Genomic DNA, 24,814 nt, shown 5'->3' with positions numbered 1-24,814 from the left:
TCAAAAAGTAAGCAAAATCTTTAAATAAATGTCGAACAGCAATAAAGGTATCAAAAAATTCAACATAGCAAGAGATTCCTACAATCATATTTTAAGCCAAATTTTCACTGTCACAGGAGTAAAGCTTGTTACTTTTTTCTAGTTCCTGCCTTTGTGAGGAGCTAGCTGTAAAAACAATCATGTTCATGGAGGTTTAACGAGAAAAAAAAAAATCCAAATCAGCAGATAATACTGTAAATAGCTCAATCTCTCTTTATTCAAACTTTGCGTATTTGAATCCTCATAAAAACCATAATGGAGTTTGAAGGCAAAACTACTATTGGCAGAAGCACTGCATTCAATTCCATTCAAATAGCAGCAATACCTTCACGCTGAAAGACAATCGGTTCTCGGAATTTTGCCCATTGGAAGGAAAAATCAATAAATAAAGTGCAGCATTGTGTGTTATAATTGTCACTGATAAGAACATAGCCACACTAGTTCATGTAGCAGTATTGGCTGGAGAAGAAATTATAGCATGTCCATCATCTTTGTGTCCTCTTCCCCGATCTGCTCCATGAAGTTGACATAATCCATACCAGTATTTAGATGAAACTGTGGAATATCCTGTGTTTGGAAAGAAAAGTCAAAAAGTATCGTTAGAATTTTTTTTGTCAAACAAAATCCTTCTGAGATTGGCTCTCTGTACAGGGATTCCGTTCCCCTCTCCGTTTGAAAAATGCTGAGGGAAAAAGTGCTGCAAGCAGTGCATTTCTCTCTACATTTTTTGCCCTTTTCAGGCGGAGAACAGGCCAGGGGAGGGGTGTTGTCTCCCCGAACAGAAACCCGAGTGCAGACGTGAACCTAGCCTGACAGAGACCTATCAATATAATGTTTAGGCAGCAAAATTAGAAACTATTAAAAATACAACTTCCACGAACAAGACAGGCGGTTTAGCTAGGGTAACACACAACTAATTGGTAGAGGATATACTCAATGGGGGAATTTAACAAACCTGTCCTGCCTGTATTATGGCACATTTTGGCAAACATGCGCCACTTTGAAAAACAGTGGGCAGAGGGTGGTGCAGGTTAAGTCTAGTCAGGAACAATCTTAGCCCAGCAGGTTTAATATTTATTTATTTATTTAGCTTGCTTATATAGCGCCATCATATTCGGCAGCACTGCATAAACATTGTCAATCATTGTCCCATATAGGGCTCACAATCTACATTCCCTATCACTATATCTTTTGAAGGAAAGTTGAGTACCTGCAGGAAACCCATACAAACACAGGGATAACATATAAATCCGTTGCAGACGTTGTCTTTGGTTGGATTCAAACCTAGGACTCTATCGCTGCAAGGCACCAGTGCTAACCACTGACCACCGTGCTGCCCTTGCTGTAATAGGGATCCAAATTCTCTGCCAACCCCACACTATTGTACTTTTCCATTCTGGAGCATAGGGAGCATTCTGAGCTGCGTCACAATTAGTAAGAGGTCTAAGCCTCTTAATTCGGGTGCTTCGCACTCCAGTGGAGGAGTTAAATTAAATTAATATTAGCGTAGGAAACCCGGCCTTAATACATTCCCCACAATGAGTATATACCTTAAAGTGTAACTTGATTTTCTGGCAGCATTTAGGTCATCAATGATTTTTGGAATATACTTTAAGTTTTGACTCCTTTTTGTAAAATCCTGCACATCTTTATTACTTTTCTTGTTTGTTTATCGATATCCAAGATCTTTACATTCTTGGATAATGCAGGGAAACTGAGGGTGAAGGGGTCACTTCAAACGGTTATACTGTATATTGGTCATTATAAATCCTAGAATATTGCTTTTGGAGTCATATGAAAGAGGAGATTCTCAGCAAAATGCAGTTCTATTTGTATTAATTCTGAAGGCAGCACCAATTGAAGACACAGTGGGACTTGGGAGCAGCTGCACAGACATTTGTCAATCCTGACTGTGTATTCAACAAATGATTCAGCAATGACACCATATGAAAGGTTAAAAACTCATCTTTCGTATGACACCAAAAGCAGTGTTCTATATTTTAAAATGCCTGAGATAACCATTGGATGTATAGTACAAATTTTATGAAGGACAAATACTACCAGAAAAATTAAAAGTTGTCTCTTATTGTGGCAGAATATGGTCTAATCTTTCCAAGTGTATTTCGGTTCAGTATGGGTTCTATATAGGGAAAAGTCCAGAGCGCACAGTTTGATATATCTATTCAAACTATATTTCTCTAAGCAGTTATTTTAAGGAAATCCATACAATCTGTACAGCAGCTGAAATATCTACATGCAAAGTATACACATTCATACGTACCTGGTGGCTAAAACACTGTGTTCTCATATTTCCATAGTCTGAGTTAAAAGATACATTCTGTCCCATTGCCGCTGAACGTCTCTGAGATTCTGGGTGCATTCTAATCTTTAATTTAAATGCTTCAAGTTCACTTTTAAAGGCTTCCAAATACCCTTGTTCCTCTGCCTACGGACAGAAAACATGAATTAGTGACCATTTAATAAGCTAATAACTTTTCAGATAACTTAGTCTTATCTCATAGGAGGATGTGGTTCTGGACCAAAATGTCATGTACTTTATTTACAACCGTGGCTGCTTGTGAACACACAATTGCACACATTCTCTGCTCATTTGTCAAGTGATGTAGCTGCCTGCTCTCAGGGGGGAGGGAGGGGCTGGGAGCAGCTCTGAGCTGTTTGTGTCTTTTAAGTAGCGGAGCTTCTCAGATAGGGGAGGTGAGAGCTCTGGGATTTCTGAGCTCTTATCAGTCGGTTTAATTGAATTTGGCTGATAAGGGCTGAGATCGGGAGTCCGTTACCTCTGTATGTAATGCAAACTGACTCAAATCCAGCTCTGCTACATCAGCTTCACACTTTGGTAATTCATTTACAACCAATCCTGTGCAAGTGAAACCCCGCCCACCTATGTGCCAAGAAAAGCAGGAAGTGAAGAGAGCACAACAGCCTGCAGGTTAGTGAATAAGTGTCATGGGAATACCCCTTTAAGATAAGCCTCTGACCATTGGTTACTGTGTATTTGTTAAACTGGAGCAAATAGGCAAAATAAAGGAAACCTCACTGTTCACAAGGCTTAAATCATGTATCAAAAAATTCTATATAAAACAAGCAAAACTTACTTTGGCCTTCTGGAAAAATAATCGGAAGCATCCTCTAGGATCTACATTACTGCTCTTTGCCATTTCAATGATAAACTGCATGACAACAGCTTGATGAGCCACTTGTTCCATAAGTGCTTTCTTCTGCAACATCAACAACAGAATATATTGCTTAACTAAAGAAGAGGAATAACGTTAGAGGAATAACGTCATCATGCACACACTTATACTCTACTCTTACCATGACTAGATCTGTCTATATGCTCTATTATGGTGTGGGGATGTCATAGATAGTATCTTGTATAGTACATGTATGACCATGCTACATGACATCCAACTTCCCCTGCTACATTATATACTGCAGAATTGTGGGTGTTTAAAAAAAATAAACACTACAAATACATACAGCTTTAGAACAGTTTACTGCCTAATGGAGAACACAATTACAAATTGAATAAATAATATATTTTTTAATTCTATCAAACTTTTGAGGTAAAAAAAACAAACAGGTGTACTTTTTGGAATGTCATAACTATTCTTCTAAAGTAACAGCTGCCAAAAGCCACACACTTACACTCCGTGATGTTTATAGTGAGAGTGAGAAGCCATCACTAAGATTTTAAAGGGGCTATCCAGCTTCCAAAAATTATCAACAACAGTGCTAAATATCTTGTACTCACTGTTCCCTTGAGCAGACTCTGCTGGGCTTTATTTTACTTGCTGCTCCGTGTATCACTGTTATTTACATGCAGTGAATCTGTGGACAAACTATATATCCCTATGATTCATCTGCCTGCTCTCAATCTCCGTGTACCCCTCCCTTCTGCTATGCAATGAAATCACCAGTAATAAATCATTCCCACATCCGAGGTCGCGTGGGAATGATTTATTAATTCATGATTTGCAAGCATGAATTCCACACAAGTGTGGGTAGTCGGCTCACAAACAAAACGTCACTCTGAGGTCATTGACTTGAAAGGAATTCAGATAAACAGTGACAAATTTAAACAGGATTTATATTCGTAAGAGTTTTTTTTTTTATTGATGCATCCTGTTACTTGGCCTAATTTTTTAAAAACTAGATAACCCTTTTATGGAGGCATAAGGATGAAATCTATTGTTTCGCATAAATTAATTTGATTATTAATTTATGGCAAGAACACATGTTTTGGAGGGGAAAAAAAATGGACAGGTGTTCTTTGGGTCCAAAAGTTCATAAGATATGCTTTACTGCTCGTTCTCACCATAACCGTATAATCTAACAAAATGGACTGAAAGCTTCCCATATTTGAGATGCGTTTCTCCTTAGCTTCTACATGGCACCAAGAAGACATGGACAAGGCGGCATGTAGCTCTGCTTCCTGCTATCATGATGTAGGACAGTCTCTAGATTAATTTTTGCACCACTTGAAATGGGGATATTATATTACCGTATTTTTCGGACTATAAGACGCACCTAGGTTTTAGAGGAGGAAAATAGGGAAAAAAAATTTTGAAGCAAAAAATGGTAAAATATTTAATTTATGGGAGTTGTAGTTTTGCAACAACTGCAAGGCCACATTGACAGGTGACCCTGCAGCTGTACGGGGACGCAAAGAGTGTTTTTTTTTTGCGGGGCCAGATGTACTTTTTAGTTATACCATTTTGGGGAATATCTATTGCTTAGATCACCTTGTATTGAAAAAAAACCCGGTGGTTTATGATATATGATTTTCTACTTTTATATATATATATTTTAGGGACAGGAGGTGATTTAGAACTTTTATTTATTTCATTTTTTTATTATATATTTTTAAAGCTTTTTTTTTTTTTCTTTTTTACTATTTTATTCCCCCCCGGGGGCTTGAACCTGCGGTCACTTGATTGCAAGTCCCATAGACGGCAATACAACTGTATTGCCGTCTATGGGACATTCTGTATATTAGTATTACGGCTGGTCATAGACCCAGCCACGATATTAATATAGCAGTGACAGGCCTGGGAGCCTTCATTAGGCTCCCGGCTGTCACCCAAACAGGTCGGCTCCTGCGATATCGCCGCGCAGGAGCCGGCCTGCAACTTCACAGGTATGGGGCCGGTGGGGACCGGCCCCGGGGGAGAAGGGGCCATCGATACTGACCCGGCATCCACTGTACTAGAGAGGCGGGTGCCGGCGAGGGATAGACGCCGGGGCCTGAGACATCGCTGCTGTGCCCTGCATGAAGTCAGCGGCGGGGGGGACGGAGGAGCGGAATAGCATCGCCGCTGCTGGCTTCATGCAGGGCAGAGGAGCGCATCGATGTCTCAGGCCCCGGCACCTGCATCTATCCCTCGCCGGCATCCGCCTCTCTATTACAGCAGATGCCAGGCGCCACATTCGGACTATAAGATGCACCCTTCTTTCCCCCCAATACAATAGAATGGAGGTTCTAGTACTCTGCTGGGCTGCCTCTACCCTGGATATAAAATGGGATATGATTGGGCATGGAGGAAAACAGGTTCTGTGTAATATCCATCCACAGATTTACCCACATACAGTGGCGGCCAAAAAAAATGCACCACCAGTGGATTTTATCAAATGTATGTGATGCGTATAAATTGAGTCCCTGCAGATGATATGTATACCTTCTACTACGAAATCGACTGAAAAATGTACAAAATGTACATGTGCAAAATTGCCAAATACTCGTCATCAGGATAGAAGAGAGTAGAAATGGAAAAAGACAAGAAATCATTTTCGCTACAATCATTACATTTTGTGAAATGGTGCATTGTTTTTTTTGGCCACGGCTCTATGTTGTAGCTGAGACAAAGATTGTGCACACTCATAGACTGCTGAAGCTGGAGTCCCAGCTGGTCCCATAAATGGATGATTGGCAATAAGTCCGATGAACAGGTTGGCTAAGGAAGTGTTGCAATCTGGTGGAGACCTCCTGGGAAACCCTTTGTGTGTGGGCAAGAATTATCCTGCTGAAAAATGCCAGTTGAAGCCATGTGAGGAAACATGTGGCCATAGGATGTCTTGTATACACTACTGAGCCATTATTGTCAATTGTGTCACTACTAGAAGTGACCAACTGCTACATATGATGGCTCCACAGTAAAGGCAGGATTAAAGTGCTTACCACAAGACCTCCATACTTGAGTCTGACAGAACCTGGATTTTCTGTTACAAGTAGTATGGTTCCAGCCCACAGTACCGACCTGTATCTGGATGATGGACAACTGTGGGGGATGCTTGAAGGGGCTCTATCCTTGGGAAGTCATTTTTAACTAAGCACATACTTGCATAGCCTTTAGAAAGTCTATTCCACACCTACCTTTTGTATGTAAATTGCCTCAGTGCTTTCTGAATAAGTCAATTTATATTCATATGCTAATTAGCTTCCAGCCAGCACAGGAAGTTCCCAGCAGCACTCGTCTCTGCTATTCTCTCCTACCTGATGTGCAAACAGGAAGCAGGAAGTCATGTGCTGTATACATACATAGGAAAGAATAGCACAGAGGGTGCACGATGAGACTTCCAGCATGCACTGAGAGGCTAATTAGCATATGAATAAAAATGGGCTCATTCAAAAACCACTGAGGAGATTTACATATAAAAGGTACATGTGGAATAGCTTTTCTAAAGGCTATGCAAGTATGTGCTTATTTAAAAATGACTTTTCCCAATGATAGAGCCCCTTTGAACTTGTCAGTAGATCAAACAGTGCTCACTACTGGTGGTCTTTCTTGGCCATCTGGAGTCTGTTTGATGCACTTTTGCCACCAGAGGGCGCTAGGCAGTGTCTAGTCAGACCTAATTGTAATCATTTATCTGGCCTTAACCGCATGCTGAGTTTTACAGCAATCGAATATTTCTGAGTGTGTTATTTTTTTCTCAATGATATAGACATCTGCTACATTACTGTATAGTACCTAAAAATCAGCACAGCAGTGTCTATATAGTATTTTATATATTACCAATGAAGCAGTGTGCGAATATTTGCAAATATTGCATATGCTGACAATTTTGTTTATAGGAAAAATGGTTAGGTATTTTTTTGTTGTCTCCATTTCCTTTAAAAAAAATTCTGGATACTACCGTATAATATTATTACCGTAAGGGCTCGTTCACATCAGCGTTGTGAACTCCGTAGTTCAGGTTTCCGTTTCCTGCCTAAAACAGAGGCAGGACACGGAAACCTGCAGGAGTCTCTCTCACCCATTCATTTGAATGGGTGAGAGAGATGTCCGGCCGTGAGCGGCGGTGAGCGTTTTAGGCTCTCCGCCGCGAAACCGGGTTTTATAATCCGGACACAGAGTCGGACATGCAGTACTCTGTGTCCGGATAAAAAAAATCCGGTTTCGCGGCGGAGAGCATAAAACGCTCACCGCCGCTCACGGCCGGACCCGGTCTGAGCTTTCCGACTTCTGGCATGCAGAAGACGGAAAGCTCAGAACGGACAGATGAACGCAGGTGTGAACCTAGCGTAAGTTGTTTGGCTTATTATTGTTATAATGGTAAAATTTCTGCATTGCTCAACCATGTATGTATCAATGAACAGTTTAGTGTCTCACAGTATGTCGAAGTTATACCATACATATCTTTCATGTGTATGCAAATCTTGATAAAACAGGCAGTACAATTGTGTTTTCCAGCACGGCTCAACTTTGACTTTGCATATGTGACATTCATTAAAAGGCTAGTGACTGAATATTTGTATGAAATATAATAATAAATAATAATACAATTATTTTGTTCTAAAGCCAATATTTTGAGTCTAAAGTTTTTTTCCAACGCCACTCAAAATTGGCCCAACTCAGACACCCTGTATTCTAGTGCAGTATTCTTACTTAAATTAAAATACACGGTTTGTTGGTTAGGGTAAAACTTGCAAGAAATTCTCACTACATGTTCCAATATGACCAGTGATATTCTGAGCAGCTGTAATTTAATAGGTTTTTTTTTCTAATTAAGCTAAGGCTACGGTATGTTCACATCTGTATCAGAATTTCCTATGCATATCTGTCAGGAATTCAGGCTTGCGCTTACAGTTAAAAACAATAGACATCCATCATAAAACGGGTCAGTTTTGGAAACACAGACAGAGGTGTGAACCTAGCGTAATATAGTGTGATAACAGAGTGTAATAAACATGTTTGGATTCCAATGTTTCTTCAATCTGTAAAAGCTATATTAATAAAGCAGGCTGACAAACAGGAGGGATATATTAACCCCTTCCCGCCGATGGCATTTTTTGATTTTCGTTTTTCGTTTTTGACTCCCCTCCTTCTAAACCCCATAACTTTTTTATTTCTCCGCTCCCAGAGTCATATGAGGTCTTAATTTTTGCGGGACAATTTTTTCTTCATGATGCCGCCATTAATTATTCTATATAATATACTGGGAAGCAGGAAAAAAATTCAGAATGGGGTGGATTTGAAGAAAAAATGCATTTCTGCGACTTTCTTACGGGCTTTGGTTTTACGGCGTTCACTGTGCAGCCAAAATGACATGTCCCCTATATTCTGTGTTTCGGTACGGTTCCAGGGATACCAAATTTATATGGTTTTATTTACATTTTGACCCCTAAAAAAAATTCCAAAACAGTGTTGAAAATTTTTTTTTCTAAAAGTCGCCATATTCCGACGGCCGTAACTTTTTTATACATAGGTGTACGGGGATGCATAGGGCGTCTTTTTTTGCGGGGCCGGGTGTACTTTTTAGTTCTACCATTTTCGGGAAATGTTATTGCTTTGATCACTTTTTATTCAAATTTTTATCAGAATTAAAACAGTGAAAAAACGGCGGTTTGGCACTTTTGACTATTTTTCCTGCTACGGCGTTTACCGAACAGGAAAAATATTTGTATAGATTTGTAGAGCGGGCGATTTCGGACGCAGGGATACCTAACATGTATATGTTTCACAGTTTTTAACTACTTTTATATCTGTTCTAGGGAAAGGGGGGTGATTTGAACTTTTAATACTTTTTATATTTTTTTTAACTTTTTTTTTTATTTTTTTTTTTGCATTTATTAGACCCCCTAGGAGTGTTAAACCCCAGGGGGTCTGATCACTAATGCAATGCATTACAATGCTAATGCATTGCAATGCATTGCAAAAAAGCATCATCTCTTTTGCAGGCTGTATACACCAGCCTGCAAAAGAGAGAATTTGCAGACCGGCTGGGAGCCTTTAACAAGGCTCCCGGCTGTCATGGCAACGGGGGGTCGGCCCTGGAGCATGCTCCAGGAGCCGGCGATCCCTGCCAAAATGGCGGCGCCCATGCGCCGCCGGGAAAATGGCGCCTCCGGCGCCTTTGACAGCAGCGCCGGAGGGGTTAATGCCTCCGATCGGTCCGGGGACCGACCGGAGGCATTAGAGCCGGTTGTCTACTGCTTAAAGCAGTAGACACCCGGCGACTATGACGGCCGCCCGGCTCCCAGGCGGTCGCCATAGTTACAGACCCGACACGCGCCGTACTATTACGGCGCATGTCGGGAAGGGGTTAAACTAGTTATGTCAGTTTTTGTACTGTAAAAAAAATTACAAGCAGAAACAAATTTTTTCTTTGCTAGTCACTCTTCTAAAAAGTACGTGAGGAGTTTGGCAAGTAGGCGTGGCTTCATAGCTCTATTGATTTACCATAATTCGTGTTCCCTTGTGCAGCCTTTGCTTGGCTTTATTTTACTTGCTGCTCCGTGTATCACTACTATTTCCATGCATTGACTCTGTGGACAAACTACATATCCCATGATTCATCTGCCTGCTCTCATGTTCTGTGATTGCTTTGTGCTGCTGTGGGTCAGGTTTCCTTTAAGGGGCAAAGGTTATAATAACTGAACTCCAAAAGAATAACTACCAGAGGTTATCCAAAGTGGTTGCAAATTAATACCTGCTCACTTTCTAGATGATAACACCACAACTGTAGATATCTAGCGGTTTCTTCACAAACAAGGTCAGGGTATTCGGACAAATAACACTGGCTGTCATTCCATCTGCTGAGCATTCCTGGAAAGATGGAAAACAGCAATTAACACATAAGGAGAGCGACTTATTAAAGTTACTACATTTCTGGCGCAATGGTAGAGTATGGCCATTTGCGTCCACAATCATCCACTTTGCCCATTTTTTGACCTGCTCACCACTTTTTAGAAAAATGGGCAGAGTTTGGCAGGGATCAATGTGTGCCAGTTGGGTATGCCCTGGCATAGAAGATTTACTATAATTCACACCAGTTTCCTGGAATACATGTTAATTCTAGTTCTTTGGACTTCCACAATGCAGTAGAATTATTAAGAGGTTGCAGCCACATAATCTTAGTGCATCTGTCTCCAGCACTTATAATATTAAAGAGGACCTTTCATCACCTCCAACAAGCCCAGCTCTTCATACAGTGAATAGTTACTGCTCCACTGATTCTGGCACAGTTGGAATTGTTTCTCTAGTCCCCACCATTGAAAGCAAAGTTCCTGATATGCAATTATACTGTCAGGAGGGCAGTGTCAGACAGGAGCAGGTGAGGGGTGTGATTCTGAGCTCTGATACTGACCACCTATTATTGGAGCTCTGAATCACAATCTCTGCCTGATACTACAGAGCTTTAATAGCACATCAAGCATCAAAACTAAAAGTGTTCGTTGCTCAGGAATGTTGGAGGATAGAGAAAAAAAATTCAACTGTCTTGGAATCAGAGGAGGAGCGCCTATTATTAATAAATAAACCTTGAAGTTTTTATTCATAGCATGGATACTCAAATGGTGGATCAGGGTCCAAACCCAGACCACAGCTGCCAGCTACACAAACAGCCTTCAGGGTACTGGACCAATCAGATCGGGAGGACTATGGGTAAAGTGCACACAAATCCAAATGGAGTCTCTCAAAAATTCTTAAACAGCTTTATTGTATAACAAGCATGTTAGTACCTCCACACAGTATAATGCCAGATTAGTACCTCCACAATCAGTATAAAGTTCCTTGAGTCCTCTCACAAAGTATAGTGCTCCTTATTGCCCCCGCACATAGTGTAATGCCCAGTTTTTGAATTCCCAAAGCATGCCATGTTAGTGTGTCCCATAGTATAATGCCACATTAGTACCTCCACACACAGTATTGAGCTTGTTACTGACCCCAATACTCAGTATAATGCCACAATAGTACCCCACACACAAAATAATGCTTCTTTATGCCCCCTCCACACACTATACTGCCACGTTAGTGCCCCTACACACAGAATGTCAAATTAGTACTCACACAGCATAAAGCTCCTTAATGCCCCATCGAACTATAAAGCTCGTTATTGCCCCCCACACACTATAATGCCCAATTATTGCATTCCCATAGTATAATGCCACGGTAGTGCACCCCACACAGTATAATGGCACATTAGTACAAAGCACAGTATAAAGTTCTTTAATGCCCCATCACTAATTACATTGACCCACTCATTCAGACTGCTGAGACACATCACAGGTACTTGTGCATCTACTGTTATCGGTGTACTTAGGAGCTGAGGACCTGGGACCATCCATCCGATTCATTACCCTGGACTGTGTATCCAGCAATCTTCACCTTATTTGCTCCTTTTCAGCAATTATTTCAATGGATTCCATAAACAATATTTATGTTGTGAACTCTGATACACCACTGCCACCTAGAGGACATTTATGGACTTGCATGCCAATATCATTTACATGGCTGACTACTGTATATCTCATTGAGGATTCTTGCTTAGAGCGCCATCCAAGTCTGCGTCCGTACATATTTCTATAAAGCTGAATTCCAATATTTGGACTATGATTCTCACTTAACCAACTTGTGCCACCTCCTTGTGGTTCTACAGTATGCAGGTGGTTCTCTATGCTCAATTTCGTTCCCATTGTTCTGTCATAGATACCTTTACTCATAATCACAGGATGTGGCAAAACACGTCAAGGGTTCTAAACCTGCCACCAGGAGTGAAACCTCTCTGGCAATACAAATGGATTCTCACTGATTATGCACCCCAACCACTTTTCTTGGTGGTATAAAATTAAAGATTCAGCCATTTGAAGTGACAATTCCTCTTTGGTAAATGTTTCAGCTCTATGTACTACATTGGCTATATCTGTATGGACAGTCTGCCTGGCATTACTTAGTTGAATGATTGATAATGGGAACTTTACAGCCCGTTCTCTAAAAGGAAGTTCACTACACCCCCTGACACAATAGCAAAAAAATAATAAAATGTGAGTTACACTTTAATACGGTTTAATGTTATGTACTTAAGGGGTTAAAAGAAAAAACAAACTCACTCAAAATGGTTGGGTACAGCTATGAAAATACTGACATTTTTATATTGTCCATAATGCCATTTATAAAACTTCTATTTATATATAAAAAAAAACAAAAACAAAAAACTACAGAAAGCCACATAAAAGTACAGGATGAATCCACATACCAAAATGTCGGATTTTAGCTTCATATTTCTGAACAAAAGTCAATGGGTTATCTTCATCTTCTTGATTTTTAACCCGATTTATAAAGCTCTGCACAAATGGGAAAAAGAAATAGTATGTTTATTACATATAGGCAATATCTATCTATTATATATATATATATATATATATATATCTATATATCTATATATATATATATATATATATATAGGCACTTGTTACTCTAGTGTACAGTACTGTGCAAAATTTCTAGGCAGGTGTGGGGGGAAAAATGCTGCCAAGTATGATCGCTTTCAAAAATAGAAGAGTTAATAGTTTATTATTGTCAATTAACAACATGCAAAGTAAGGCTAGGGTCACATCTGAGAGTTCGTAGCAGACTCCACTGCAAATCAGACAACAGAAAACCGGCATAAACCTGACAGAGTCCATTATAGTCTATGGGGTCCGTGGATATTTGCTGCTTTAGCAGACAAGCTCTCCATCATTCAGGTCCCTTGACCGACCCAGAGCTAATATCTAATCTAATCTAATCAAATCTATCTAAATCTTCCAGAAACCAAAGTTACTGAATGGGCGGATGGATTTTAATAATACAGCAGGAATCAAATGATGTATATTATTTAGCATTTTCTACTTGGACACAGTTCCTCTTTAATGCTGAGAAATATCATACAATACCATCATGGAGGTGTCAAATTGGCTTCAATGACCAGAAACATATAGCCAATGTAATTAAAGGGAGTCTGTCAGCAGAATGAAGCATATTAAACCAGTCACACAGTAAAATAGGTCAGACTCATCACAATGTCACGCTTTTTTCATCATGAAAATTTGTACCACAATTACATTTTATATATTTCAGAATATGCAAATGAGCAGTCTGGAGCACAGAAGACAACTGCTATGCTCCACAATGCTCTAATACACATAGAAGTTTGAAGCATCGAGAGCGACTCCTTTGCTTTAAATTTCTCATTTGCATATTCTGAATATATGAATATCTCAGCAGCTGAGTCACAAATTTTCATTGGGGGGGGGGGGGGAGAATCAAAATCAAGTGAGCCTGACCTATCCAACTGTGTTGCTGATACAATATGCTTAACCCTGGTGACAGACTCCCTTTAAAAAAAGTCCCTTTAAATCTTCAGCACATAAACAAGGAGTCCTGGAAGTGATGATATGGCCCCCAACAAAGTCCTGATCTCAACATCATTGAGTCTGTCTTGGAACACATGAAGAGTTGGGGGATTTGAGCAAGTCTACATCCAGAGAAGATCTGTGGTAATTTCTCCCAAATTTTTGGAACCCCTCCCCAACCCAGCCAAGCCAAGTTCCTTTAAAAACTGTGTAAGGCTAGGTTTATACAGGTTTTTTTTTGGCCGGATTTTGACGCGGAGGCTGCCTCAGAGTCCGGTCCAAAAAAATGACTAGCTGCAACTGGATGCCGGTCCAGTGCAACGGCATCCAGTTGCAGCATTGTGCTCCAGATTAGGCCCAAATGAACGGGCCTAGTCAGGATGAAGTGTCCGTGACGCAGACACTGCGGCAGATTCCGCAGCAAGAAAGAGCAAGTTGCTTCTTTTTTCAGTGAGCGGGAAGAAACCGCTCACAGAAAAAAAGAAGTGAACGGCTCCCATTGAAGTCAATGGGAGGCAGTTTTTTTAGACGGATTCCGCATCAAAATCCAGCCCAAAAAAACCTGTGTGAACCCAGCCTTACTGTACTTAAAAGAATTGATGCTGTTTGAAGGCAAAGGGTGGTCACACCCGATATTGATGTGACTTAGAGATATTTTTGGTTCACCTTTTATTTTTTGTCATTGTAACAAAATGCACTATTAGCACTTTTAAAAACTTTTATTTTTAAAAGCATTCTTACTTTGAAGCATTATTTCAACACTTATCTAAAACTTTTGCACAGTACTGTATGTCTTTCCATTTAAATAATCCAGGATAGGTAAATATTCCTAATAGGTGAAAGTTTGTGTGTTTGGATGTTTGTTCCTCAATCACGCAAAAAACGCTGAACCGATTTGCGTGAAATTTTCCACAAACATAGTTCATAGGCAGGATTGAAAGATAGGCTACTTTTTGGAACAATCACGGACAAACGTTCTTGGCAGGAGCCGCCGAAAACCAGAACTCATAGCAGCAGGTCTGCCGCAGGGGTGTGGCTGGGGCCATGGGAGAGAGAGGGGGGCCGGGGGCGCCGATGCTAGGAGATTAATAAATGCAAGGCTGCATAACATGGACATAGAGAGAAGAAGCCAAAAGAATTAAAAACACGTGCAGAGGAGAATAAAAACGCGTAAATGTTAATTACTTACTAAATTTCAAAACGGAGATAACTAGACATTTTGGACCACGTCAACTCTCTTTATAAACAATAACTGGGTAGAGCTACTCACACTGGTACCTGTAAGGCCTATCTGTTCTTGGAGGATTATAAAATCTAACCATATAAGCCAGAAATTAAGGAAAACCGATAAAGCTACAACCTCCCTTAATAAATCCATTGTTTTAAAGAGTATTTCTTTGCATCCATACAATGCATTTCCAATATATATATATCTAAATAAATACAATGATACAAAACAGGTGTCCTATAGAAATAGACTCGTGTATTTATGATTGCAGTTGAGTTATCCCAAGGCATCAGTTGACACGGTCCAAAATGTCTAGTTATCTGCCCCGCATTACGTGTATAGAGGTACCGTAAGGAGACACTATTGGCTACTTGAGGTATGTATGATGGAGTCCACAAGAAATGCTGTATAGTGCGAAATGGCCATCATCTTACTGCTCCTCTCATACTACTTGATGCTACTTATCTGGAATATGCAATAAAGGACTTTTTTTTTTTTTATGAAACAAGTTGGCGAGTGCCCCCCATTCTATGTTTCTATTCTGTTTACAAGAAATAATATAATGCAAAGAAAATGGAAAACAAAATATCAATGGCAATATCACATAACACAGGACTATTTAGCTAATGTATCACATACCAAGTTTTCAGGGAAATACAAAAGCTGCACAAATAAAACTTTGTTCACATTTGTGCTATTGATTTCCACTGACATCCACCTCCGACACAAATGTAAACTGCCTGACACTGTCCAAAAATTATACATAGGAAACAAGAAATAAAAAAAACTTCTTTGAAGTAGAATGAGGTATATACTGCTACAAAGCTTTGGTTTAACATTTGGTGCTTCATATGAGCTGTAATTGGTTCCATTACATATACCACATATATATTTATCCTATTAATATTAATCACCGAAAAACCGCTCCACTGATTTGGCTCAAATTTTCCACAAACATAGCTAATACACTGGATTGCGCAATACGCTACTTTTCGTCACAATAACGCACATACGTTTTTCCCAAGACCCACACAAACATCCAACTCATATCACCATCTCTGCAAAATCACACACTTTGGCCCATAGCAAGCCCCTAAACTTCACATTCCTCTCTACAACCTAGCCCCTAACCACACACAATCACATTCACATACACTCACCGGCCACTTTATTAGGTACACCATGCTAGTAACGGGTTGGACCCCCTTTTGCCTTCAGAACTGCCTCAATTCTTTGTGGCATAGATTCAACAAGGTGCTGGAAGCATTCCTCAGAGATTTTGGTCCATATTGACATGATGGCATCACACAGTTGCCGCAGATTTGTCGGCTGCACATCCATGATGCGAATCTCCCGTTCCACCACATCCCAAAGATGCTCTATTGGATTGAGATCTGGTGACTGTGGAGGCCATTGGAGTACAGTGAACTCATTGTCATGTTCAAGAAACCAGTCTGAGATGATTCCAGCTTTATGACATGGCGCATTATCCTGCTGAAAGTAGCCATCAGATGTTGGGTACATTGTGGTCATAAAGGGATGGACATGGTCAGCAACAATACTCAGGTAGGCTTTGGCGTTGCAACGATGCTCAATTGGTACCAAGGGGCCCAAAGAGTGCCAAGAAAATATTCCCCACACCATGACACCACCACCACCACCAGCCTGAACAGTTGATACAAGGCAGGATGGATCCATGCTTTCATGTTGTTGACACCAAATTCTGACCCTACCATCCGAATGTCGCAGCAGAAATCGAGACTCATCAGACCAGGCAACGTTTTTCCAATCTTCAATTGTCCAATTTCGATGAGCTTGTGCAAATTGTAGCCTCAGTTTCCTGTTCTTAGCTGAAAGGAGTGGCACCCGGTGTGGTCTTCTGCTGCTGTAGCCCATCTGCCTCAAAGTTCGACGTACTGTGCGTTCAGAGATGCTCTTCTGGCTACCTTGGTTGTAACGGGTGGCTATTTGAGTCACTGTTGCCTTTCTATCAGCTCGAACCAGTCTGGCCATTCTCCTCTGACCTCTGGCATCAACAACGCATTTCCGCCCACAGAACTGCCGCTCACTGGATGTTTTTTCTTTTTCGGACCATTCTCTGTAAACCCTAGAGATGGTCGTGCGTGAAAATCCCAGTAGATCAGTAGTTTCTGAAATACTCAGACCAGCCCTTCTGGCACCAACAACCATGCCACGTTCAAAGGCACTCAAATCACCTTTCTTCCCCATACTGATGCTCGGTTTGAACTGCAGGAGATTGTCTTGACCATGTCTACATGCCTAAATGCACTGAGTTGCCGCCATGTGATTGGCTGATTAGAAATTAAGTGTTAACGAGCAGTTGGACAGGTGTACCTAATAAAGTGGCCGGTGAGTGTATACTTCAGCACTTTCACACTCACCTTCACCATCCTGCAGGAGCCGACCTGTTTCACTCTTGGCTCAGCCATCTTTACCGACCCCCACCACTGGGAGGATCCGCGGCTCCGCCCACCAGACTACTCCACTCTCTTCATACACTATCACGAAAATGGCGGCTGGCTGCATGGTTCCATACGCCGCTCATATGCCTGCCGCCACACATTGCCTCAGGCCGGCATACCATACAACAGCGGAACCCGGCCAAACACGGCCATCCGCATGTAACCCCCGTACTCTGCGGCTGGGAACACAAACGCCTCGGGTAACACCATGCATGACTGCTGAAGCTGCAGCCGCGACACACACAGCTCCCCGACATCATCATTGTCAGTGCTGTGGGGACACTGATCGGCAGGTTGCTTAGCGGAGGCGGGGGGTTACAACAGGTGGTGTGTAATGGGGGGGGGGGGGGGGGGGTAGTGGTTAGAAAGGGGGGTACTATTCCGTTATCGGGCCAGCAGCAGCGCAGTTCAGCAGCAGCTTTCGGGACAGCAGTTCAGCAGCGGGAATTACAATGACATCCGAGGACTGCTGGCCCGATGCTTGTGCCCAGTAACCAGTACATCGATGACCCCCCTCCCCCATCCTTCTCCTCCTGCCAGTGCTGCCCCCCAGCTCTCCTTACATCTTCCCCGTACCCTCTCCCCGCCACACGACTAGGCCTCACCTCAGCGCTAGTACCGAGACCGAAAGGAAAGACACCGGGGCTCAATCCAGGCCCTGACAAGAAACACGCCGACTATAGGAACGGTGAGCTACAGCGAGCCGGAGGGACAAACTTTCTGCAGCGTCCGGCGGCTATCTAGTAGCATTCATTGCTCAAGATTTACGGTGAGGCCTATTACAGGGAGAGGGTACGGGGCAGATGTAAGAAGAGCTGGGGGGCAGCACTGGAAGGAAGAGGAGGATGAGGGCATCGATCGATGTACTGCCTACTACACACAAGCACGGCCTCTATCATCGGGCCAGCATCGGCTTAGTCATGTGGCGGGGAGAGGGTACGGGGTAGATGTAAGGAGAGCTGGGGGGCAGCACTGGAAGGAGGAGGAGATGGAGGGGGGGTCATTGATGTACTGGCTACTGGGCACAAGCATCGGGCCAGCAGTCCTCGGATGTCATTGTAATTCCCGCTGCTGAACTGAACTGCTGTCCCGAAAGCTGGTGCTGAAATGCGCTGCTGCTGGCCCGATAACGGAATAGTACCGAAAGGGGTTCTGCTGGGGGGGAAATGGTACCACAGGGCCGAGGGTGCGTAGAGGGGGGAGGGCCCAGATTGCACATGTGGAAGGGAGGGGGGGGGGGGGTTCGGTCACCGGAGTCACGGGTGGCTGGTGCTGGGGGGAAGGGGGAGATGTAGGAGGTCACTGTAATCTCTATATGGGGGCAGGGGGAGCGGGTGGTGGGTAAAGGTAGGGCCAGGGACGCAGGTAGCGGGAAAGAGGGGGGGACGAGGCGCAGCAGCAAGGCAATTGCCTCCCGACCCACCATCCTGTAGGAGGGGCCCGCCGCAGCCGCAAGGAAAGGGACGTGGGGGGCCACGGGCCGCGCTGCAGGTGGTACGCACCAGGGTCAGGGGGGCTGCGAAGGAAGTCACGGGTAGGAGGGGACAACAAACTGAGGGCAGAGATGGGGGAACAAGAAACATAAGCAGTTCACCGCCACCGCCAACCCGTAGACGAAGTCGCGGGTAACTGCTAGTTATATATATATATATATATATATATATATATATATATATATATATATATACATATACATATACACACACACACACTTTCAATGGCAAAAGTGGATTTGCTTCACACAGCCACTGGGAAAACCGGATTCACAAATACATACATTATTGAACCATTATGTTAAAGCACTGCCCTGATGACTCTTTTAATGCATATAAATGTATTAAACATTCGTGCTTAAGTATTTTTAGGGTTAGGCCCATGATGTCAAAGTCAGGAGTGGATGTAAAAGGAGGGAAATGTCTAAGTGCTTCCTTTATATTTGCCACTCTTGACTTTGGCTTAAAAAAATGCTGCGTTTCCACAACATGGGGCCTTACACAGTAATACGTGTTTCCCCACAATTTGCTTATAAATTAGATAACTTGTGATACATGTGTTTCATTCACTTTTCACAGTGCAAATGTGAAGAGGTATTTGAATAAATATACACTAGAGATTTACATATAACACACAAATACGTATTTAAAGGGATCCTATCATTGGATTTCTACCGAGTGGTGGCACGGAAAAGACATCTAAAGGTAGGAGAAGAATGGCCTTTCTTAAGGCTATTCCTACATGTTAGTCATAAAAAGGGTGTCCAATGATAGGATCCTTTTAAAGCTACATACCTGTGTTTATCAGGATAACACAGCAAATTTTGTGTTGTTTTTTCCCCCACAGTGAAGCCCTGAAATTCTGACTGTGACTGCTACACAAAGTTAAGCCGTGGACTAGTGACTGATTTCTTTATAAGGTGGCTTCTCGTTCTGTTGTAGTTAATACTTAGTAACAAGTTACAGTACCTTATTAAAAACATCTTGACTAAAGGCATCCGAAGAAGACATTCCCCAGTTCTCACCCAGTGGCAAAGCTGCTTCTTTCCGTCTCCATTCTTCCTCGCTACGTTGCAGTTCTGATACTTCAGATTGAGCTTTAGCATGTTCTTGATCTATAGATTCTGAATTATGAAGCGCCAAACTATTCAGTTTTTGTTGAGCCTCTGCCAAGCTCCACATGCATGCCATAGAGCTTCTGGCACTCTCATACTGCTGCTGGCAAGGATAATCCATGCCACCTGTAATGGGAAAAACATTCATAGTAGTGAAAAACAAAGGATCTAGTCACCAATACTGCATTCATATATGCATTTGTTAGGTCTATAAACAAAGACTTGGAAGTAAATGCAACATTAAAAGGCGTCTACCACCTCTCCCAAGTATATGCAACTTCTACCACCACATTACAGAGCACATTAGAGCGATAAACCACACACCTTGGTTATGTATATCACTGTTGTAGATTTGGAGAAAAATCATCTTTGAAGTCTTATGCAAATAATGCAGTTGGTGCACTAGGGTGAGCCTTCAACTCCATGGAGCGCTGCTCTTGCCGCTCGTAGCCCTACCATCTCCTGCCTTCACCACCTTGCTATATCACCCCTCCTACCTGAGTGGAAAGAAAAGTGTTCCCGGGGTTGAAGTCCCGCCCCTAACGCACAAGCAGCCTTATTTCCTTAAGACTTCAGAGTTGTTTTTCTACAAATTGGCAAACATAAAAAGGTATTTTTCTCACTGTAATATGTTTGTGACAATTGCTTGTGGGTGGTGAAAGACACCCTTAAAGGCCTATAAGAATGAATAGCCAACAATGGGTGCTGGGCCAATAGGAATTTTCACACAGTAGACTCAAGAGTTATGGGTCCTCTGAATTCATGAGGAAATGCTCCCTCATCCTCCTAATAGTGAAGAGTTAAAATAATGCACAAAAAAACTCCTTTTCGATGCAAATAATTTACTCTATAAGAAGTAGAAAATACATTTGAAATAATCTACAGGTATCCATCCATAATGTTATGATCAATAACCTATAAATCTGAAACGACATGATCCATATTGGAACTTGTGCCACCACTTAAGGAGTCACGCTTGCATTCTTTAAGATCAGTGTTTTATACAGCAGTCTCAATAGGTGAGCCACTGGTGTCAGAAATGCCATGAATATTTAGAGTCAGATGCCTTTTAATAATCTCAGTGCATTTAGTGTGAACTCTGTGCCAAAAACTGAGATCTATTTGAGCAAGAATCGGGAGTAGATTTCAGGCAGAACTTAGGCCAGTTTTCTGACATAAGTAATCATAAATGTGTAGGGCAGTTAAAAAGTTTTCAGAGATATTGTGCTCCATCACCCATTTTTAGGCTCCATGCACACAGGGGAATCTGGGATGAAAATCCAGTCCGTATGTTGGCTGGATTTCGTGACCCTAACCTAGTAAAGAGACTGCGGATCCTTGCACCACAGTCAGCTATCATACTGAAAGTCCTTGCCACCTAGTGGCTCTACTATCTGTACTGTATATGATAAGAGACAGACAAGAACTACAAGTATCATAGACCACTATGATGTAAGGGGTCCTGGTCTCTTCAATGGGTTAGGAATCCCACAAATGGAAACCCAAATGCAAGTGTGAATCTAGCGTAAAACAGAAAAAAGGCACTGCCAGGGCAAGCAGAATGAAAACATCATTCTGCTGGCTGTAAACAAACAGAATCAGAAAGAGCTTCTTTATATTTTTTTTTAAGCCACTCTTTTGCTTTGTCTGAAAAGGCCACAGAAAACATAAAATAAAGCAGCTTTTTCTTAGTGTGTAGATCAGCCAAAACTTATTAATAATGTATATCCTTTACAATAGTAAACAAGACACAGCACAACCGTGAGACCAGTAAAGGCTTTGTATTCTCATTAGCAGGAACAGCGCCACATATAGGATGTCGCTGTACTGCATCTCTATACCAAAGACAGCCCATGGACAAGGGTGATTTATTTAAATTTTTATTTGCTGTGAGGGGGCAGGTATAGATTTTTTCCCCCTAATCTTTGGCAATGAGTCGGAATACTACACTTGGGATCCCAAAATCACCGCCCCTTATCACACCCAGCAGGGTAATGGCAGAGTGCAGAGCAAACTCATTCTCAGAGAAGTTAATCCACGCTCTCCAAGGTTACCTGCCCATTGATCGCCAATCCATTCTAAGGCCTCCTGTACACAGCTGAATACAGTCCATATATCAGCTGCATATCTGAGTGCTAGGAGCCCCTGCCTCCCCGTGTGATAACTGTCCCATATCTATAGGAAAGAATACTGACTACAACTCCAACCTGCAATATGGAAATAGTAGTCATATACTAGTATATGGTAACACAGGTCATCACTAGAGCAGGCAGGAACTACCTGCACAACCACTGGCCAGATAACATGTCACAGCTGAACTCTTCACACCCTGATGAGAGGGTCATCACTGACTACATATTAATTACAAGCCAAATGAGAGAACACGTGACAAATGGATTGATGTTCCAAACATGAGTTGGCATGAATATAATAAGCACTCACGTTATAGCCCAAGTGTACCAATAGTCATGTAGCCCTACAGGGTGCCACAACTGGCAGACTCGTGCAGCTAGACGAGCACCTAACGAAAAATCACACACTTACCTACGAGCGGAAAACAACATCAAAAGGCACACACAACCGGACGTATAACCACTCCCCATCCGGCGGGCACAGCCAATGAGGCTTACAGCTCAGCCCTAATACAGCCTTCAGATACCCGTCCCTCAACTAAGATGGCGTCTTCAGCGCGTATGTCACTTCAAGAGCGACGGGAGCACGTTGGGCCGCGCCTAATGATGACGTTCGAGCAGTTGCTTCAAAAATACAGTGTTTGGGTTTCCATGGAGATGCGACGCCTCTTGATACTGGACAGCTGCAGGGAAGATACACTAGCTCTTCTGTGTGTATTACATTATATTATATTATATTATATTGTATTATATTCATATACTATTTGTTGCTCTCATAATCAATGACTGATTAACTGTTTCATTCCTCTCTACTCCTGAGTATGCATGTATATATATATATATATATATATATATATATATATATATATATATATATATATATATATATATATATATATATATAATATTACATTGTAAAATATGTAATATGCTGCTTTTTCAGATACCGGGGTGATCTCTGTGTGATGGCTCTTTAGTCACATCAGTTCACAATATATCCCAGCTAATACTTTGGATCATTTAGAAGAAACATGCCTTTGAAAGTTGTGGTGGAGCTTCAGATCCATGCAGTAAGTCCTTGTGGAATTATTCATGGTACTGTCACACTTTGATAATATAATAGTCATTATAAATGGATATGCTTTGCCTTTTAGGTCACTTGTCCTGGAGTTTTTTTGCCTGATAAAGATGACATATTTCTTAATGTCAGTATTTTGGGCCAGTCTAAGGAGACAAGATGCCTCGCTGCTGTTTTCCCGCTTTTGTTTCATGAAAAAATGAGGTTTGAGAAGGTGAGAAAGACATCATATTTTATGTTTCCCCAGCTTTATTGTTATCATGAATATGTGTGCCTGGATCTGCCACAGGTACGGTATATTAAACTATTAATATTAAATTATATGTCCAGTGAGAATAATGTTTCATAATGCACTCAAAGGTTAAGGATTAGGCCACACATAATGGAATATCAACTTTTTTTAGTTGCAGATTTTGCTGTGTTTTTTTTTGAGCCAAAACCAAGAATGGCTTTAAAAGGATGGGAAATATAAAGAAAGTGATTGTACTTCTCCTTTCTGTTAAATCTTCTCCTGACTTTGCTTCAAAAAACATAGCAAAATCTTCAACAACAAAAACATGCTTGTCTGCAACGTGTGGCCTCAGCGTATATCATTTTTGTGTAATGGCTGTGCTGTTACTGCAGGTCAGGTATTGTTCACATATATAGGAGCTGAGCAGAAGTAACTCAGCACAGTGACTACATAGTGAACAGCACTATCTACTTCTAGCTCCATTCTCCATATAGAGGCTCCTGAGAAAAAGTCCAGGGTGTTAAACCCCATGCTAAACTGATATTGATGACCTATCTTAAGGCTAGTTCTTCAAAATCATTTGCCTGGAAAACCCCTTTAAAGGGATTCTACCATTAAAGCAACTTTTTTTCTAATTACCAAGCCGGAGTAGCCTTAAGAAAGGCTATTCGTCTCCTACCTTTAGATGTGGTCTCCGTCGCGCCGTTCCTTAGAAATACCGGTACTTACCGGTATGCTAATGAGGTCTCGGCAGCAATGGGGGCGTCCTTCTTCTTCATCTGCCTCCTCCCCTTGTCTGTCTTCTTCTTTCTTCGTCATGTCTGACGCCTGCGCAGTCGGCTCTGACAGCGAGACCCTGTTAGAGCTGACTGCACATGCTCAGTAAGGTCCGTACAGCCCTCCGACGCGCGAGTGAACTCATCCAGGCGGCGGAGGGCTGTACGGACCTTACTGGGCATGCGCAGTCGGCTCTAACAGGGTATCGCTGTCAGAGCCGACTGCGCAGGCCCAGGCCCCACGCATATGTGGGGCTCTATCAGCATGATTTTGCTGATAGAGCCCCTTTAAGAAAGGCTATTCGTCTCCTACCTTTAGATGTCTTCTCCGTGCTGCCGTTCCGTAGAAATACCAGTTTTCGCCGGTATGCAAATGAGTTCTCTCGCAGCACTGGGGGCGTCCCCAATGCTGCCAGAGAACTCTCCAGCGCCGCCTCCATCTTCTTCATGAACATCGTCCTCCTGTGTCTTCTTCCGGCGCAAGCTTTGAAACTTGTTGGCTTCGGGCCTTGGGCAGAGCCTACTGTGCACCCAGTAAGTAAGCGGCTATTTTCTTGTGGCCTGTGGGCATGCGCAGTCGGCTCTGCCCGAGGCCTACAAGT

The 24,814-nt window shown here is 42.1% G+C and overlaps 2 protein-coding genes across 2 annotated transcripts in view; one reads left to right on the top strand and one right to left on the bottom strand.

Moving 5' to 3' along the window:
* Positions 1-229: 229 nt before the first annotated feature.
* CDC37L1 (cell division cycle 37 like 1, HSP90 cochaperone) lies at positions 230-22,656 on the bottom strand. The gene is made up of 7 exons (XM_075279174.1): positions 22,539-22,656; positions 19,849-20,120; positions 12,538-12,625; positions 9,994-10,109; positions 3,156-3,278; positions 2,321-2,485; positions 230-606 (listed from the first exon to the last, which is right to left on the bottom strand). Exons 2-7 carry the CDS (start codon positions 20,113-20,115, stop codon positions 511-513), a joined length of 855 nt encoding a protein of 284 aa, XP_075135275.1. The 5' UTR covers positions 20,116-20,120; positions 22,539-22,656; the 3' UTR covers positions 230-510.
* A 421-nt stretch (positions 22,657-23,077) lies between these two features.
* The window catches only part of SPATA6L (spermatogenesis associated 6 like), a 40,569-nt gene continuing 38,832 nt past the window's right edge, over positions 23,078-24,814 (top strand). The window contains exons 1-2 of the mRNA XM_075279120.1: positions 23,078-23,196; positions 23,281-23,418. Coding sequence (XP_075135221.1) covers positions 23,158-23,196; positions 23,281-23,418 — 177 coding nt within the window. The 5' untranslated portion in view covers positions 23,078-23,157. The remainder of the gene's footprint in view (positions 23,197-23,280; positions 23,419-24,814) is intronic.

Source organism: Leptodactylus fuscus, chromosome 1 (assembly GCF_031893055.1).
Source record: "Leptodactylus fuscus isolate aLepFus1 chromosome 1, aLepFus1.hap2, whole genome shotgun sequence".
Taxonomy (NCBI): Eukaryota; Metazoa; Chordata; class Amphibia; order Anura; family Leptodactylidae; genus Leptodactylus; species Leptodactylus fuscus.
This window is presented reverse-complemented; position numbering and strand designations above follow the sequence as displayed.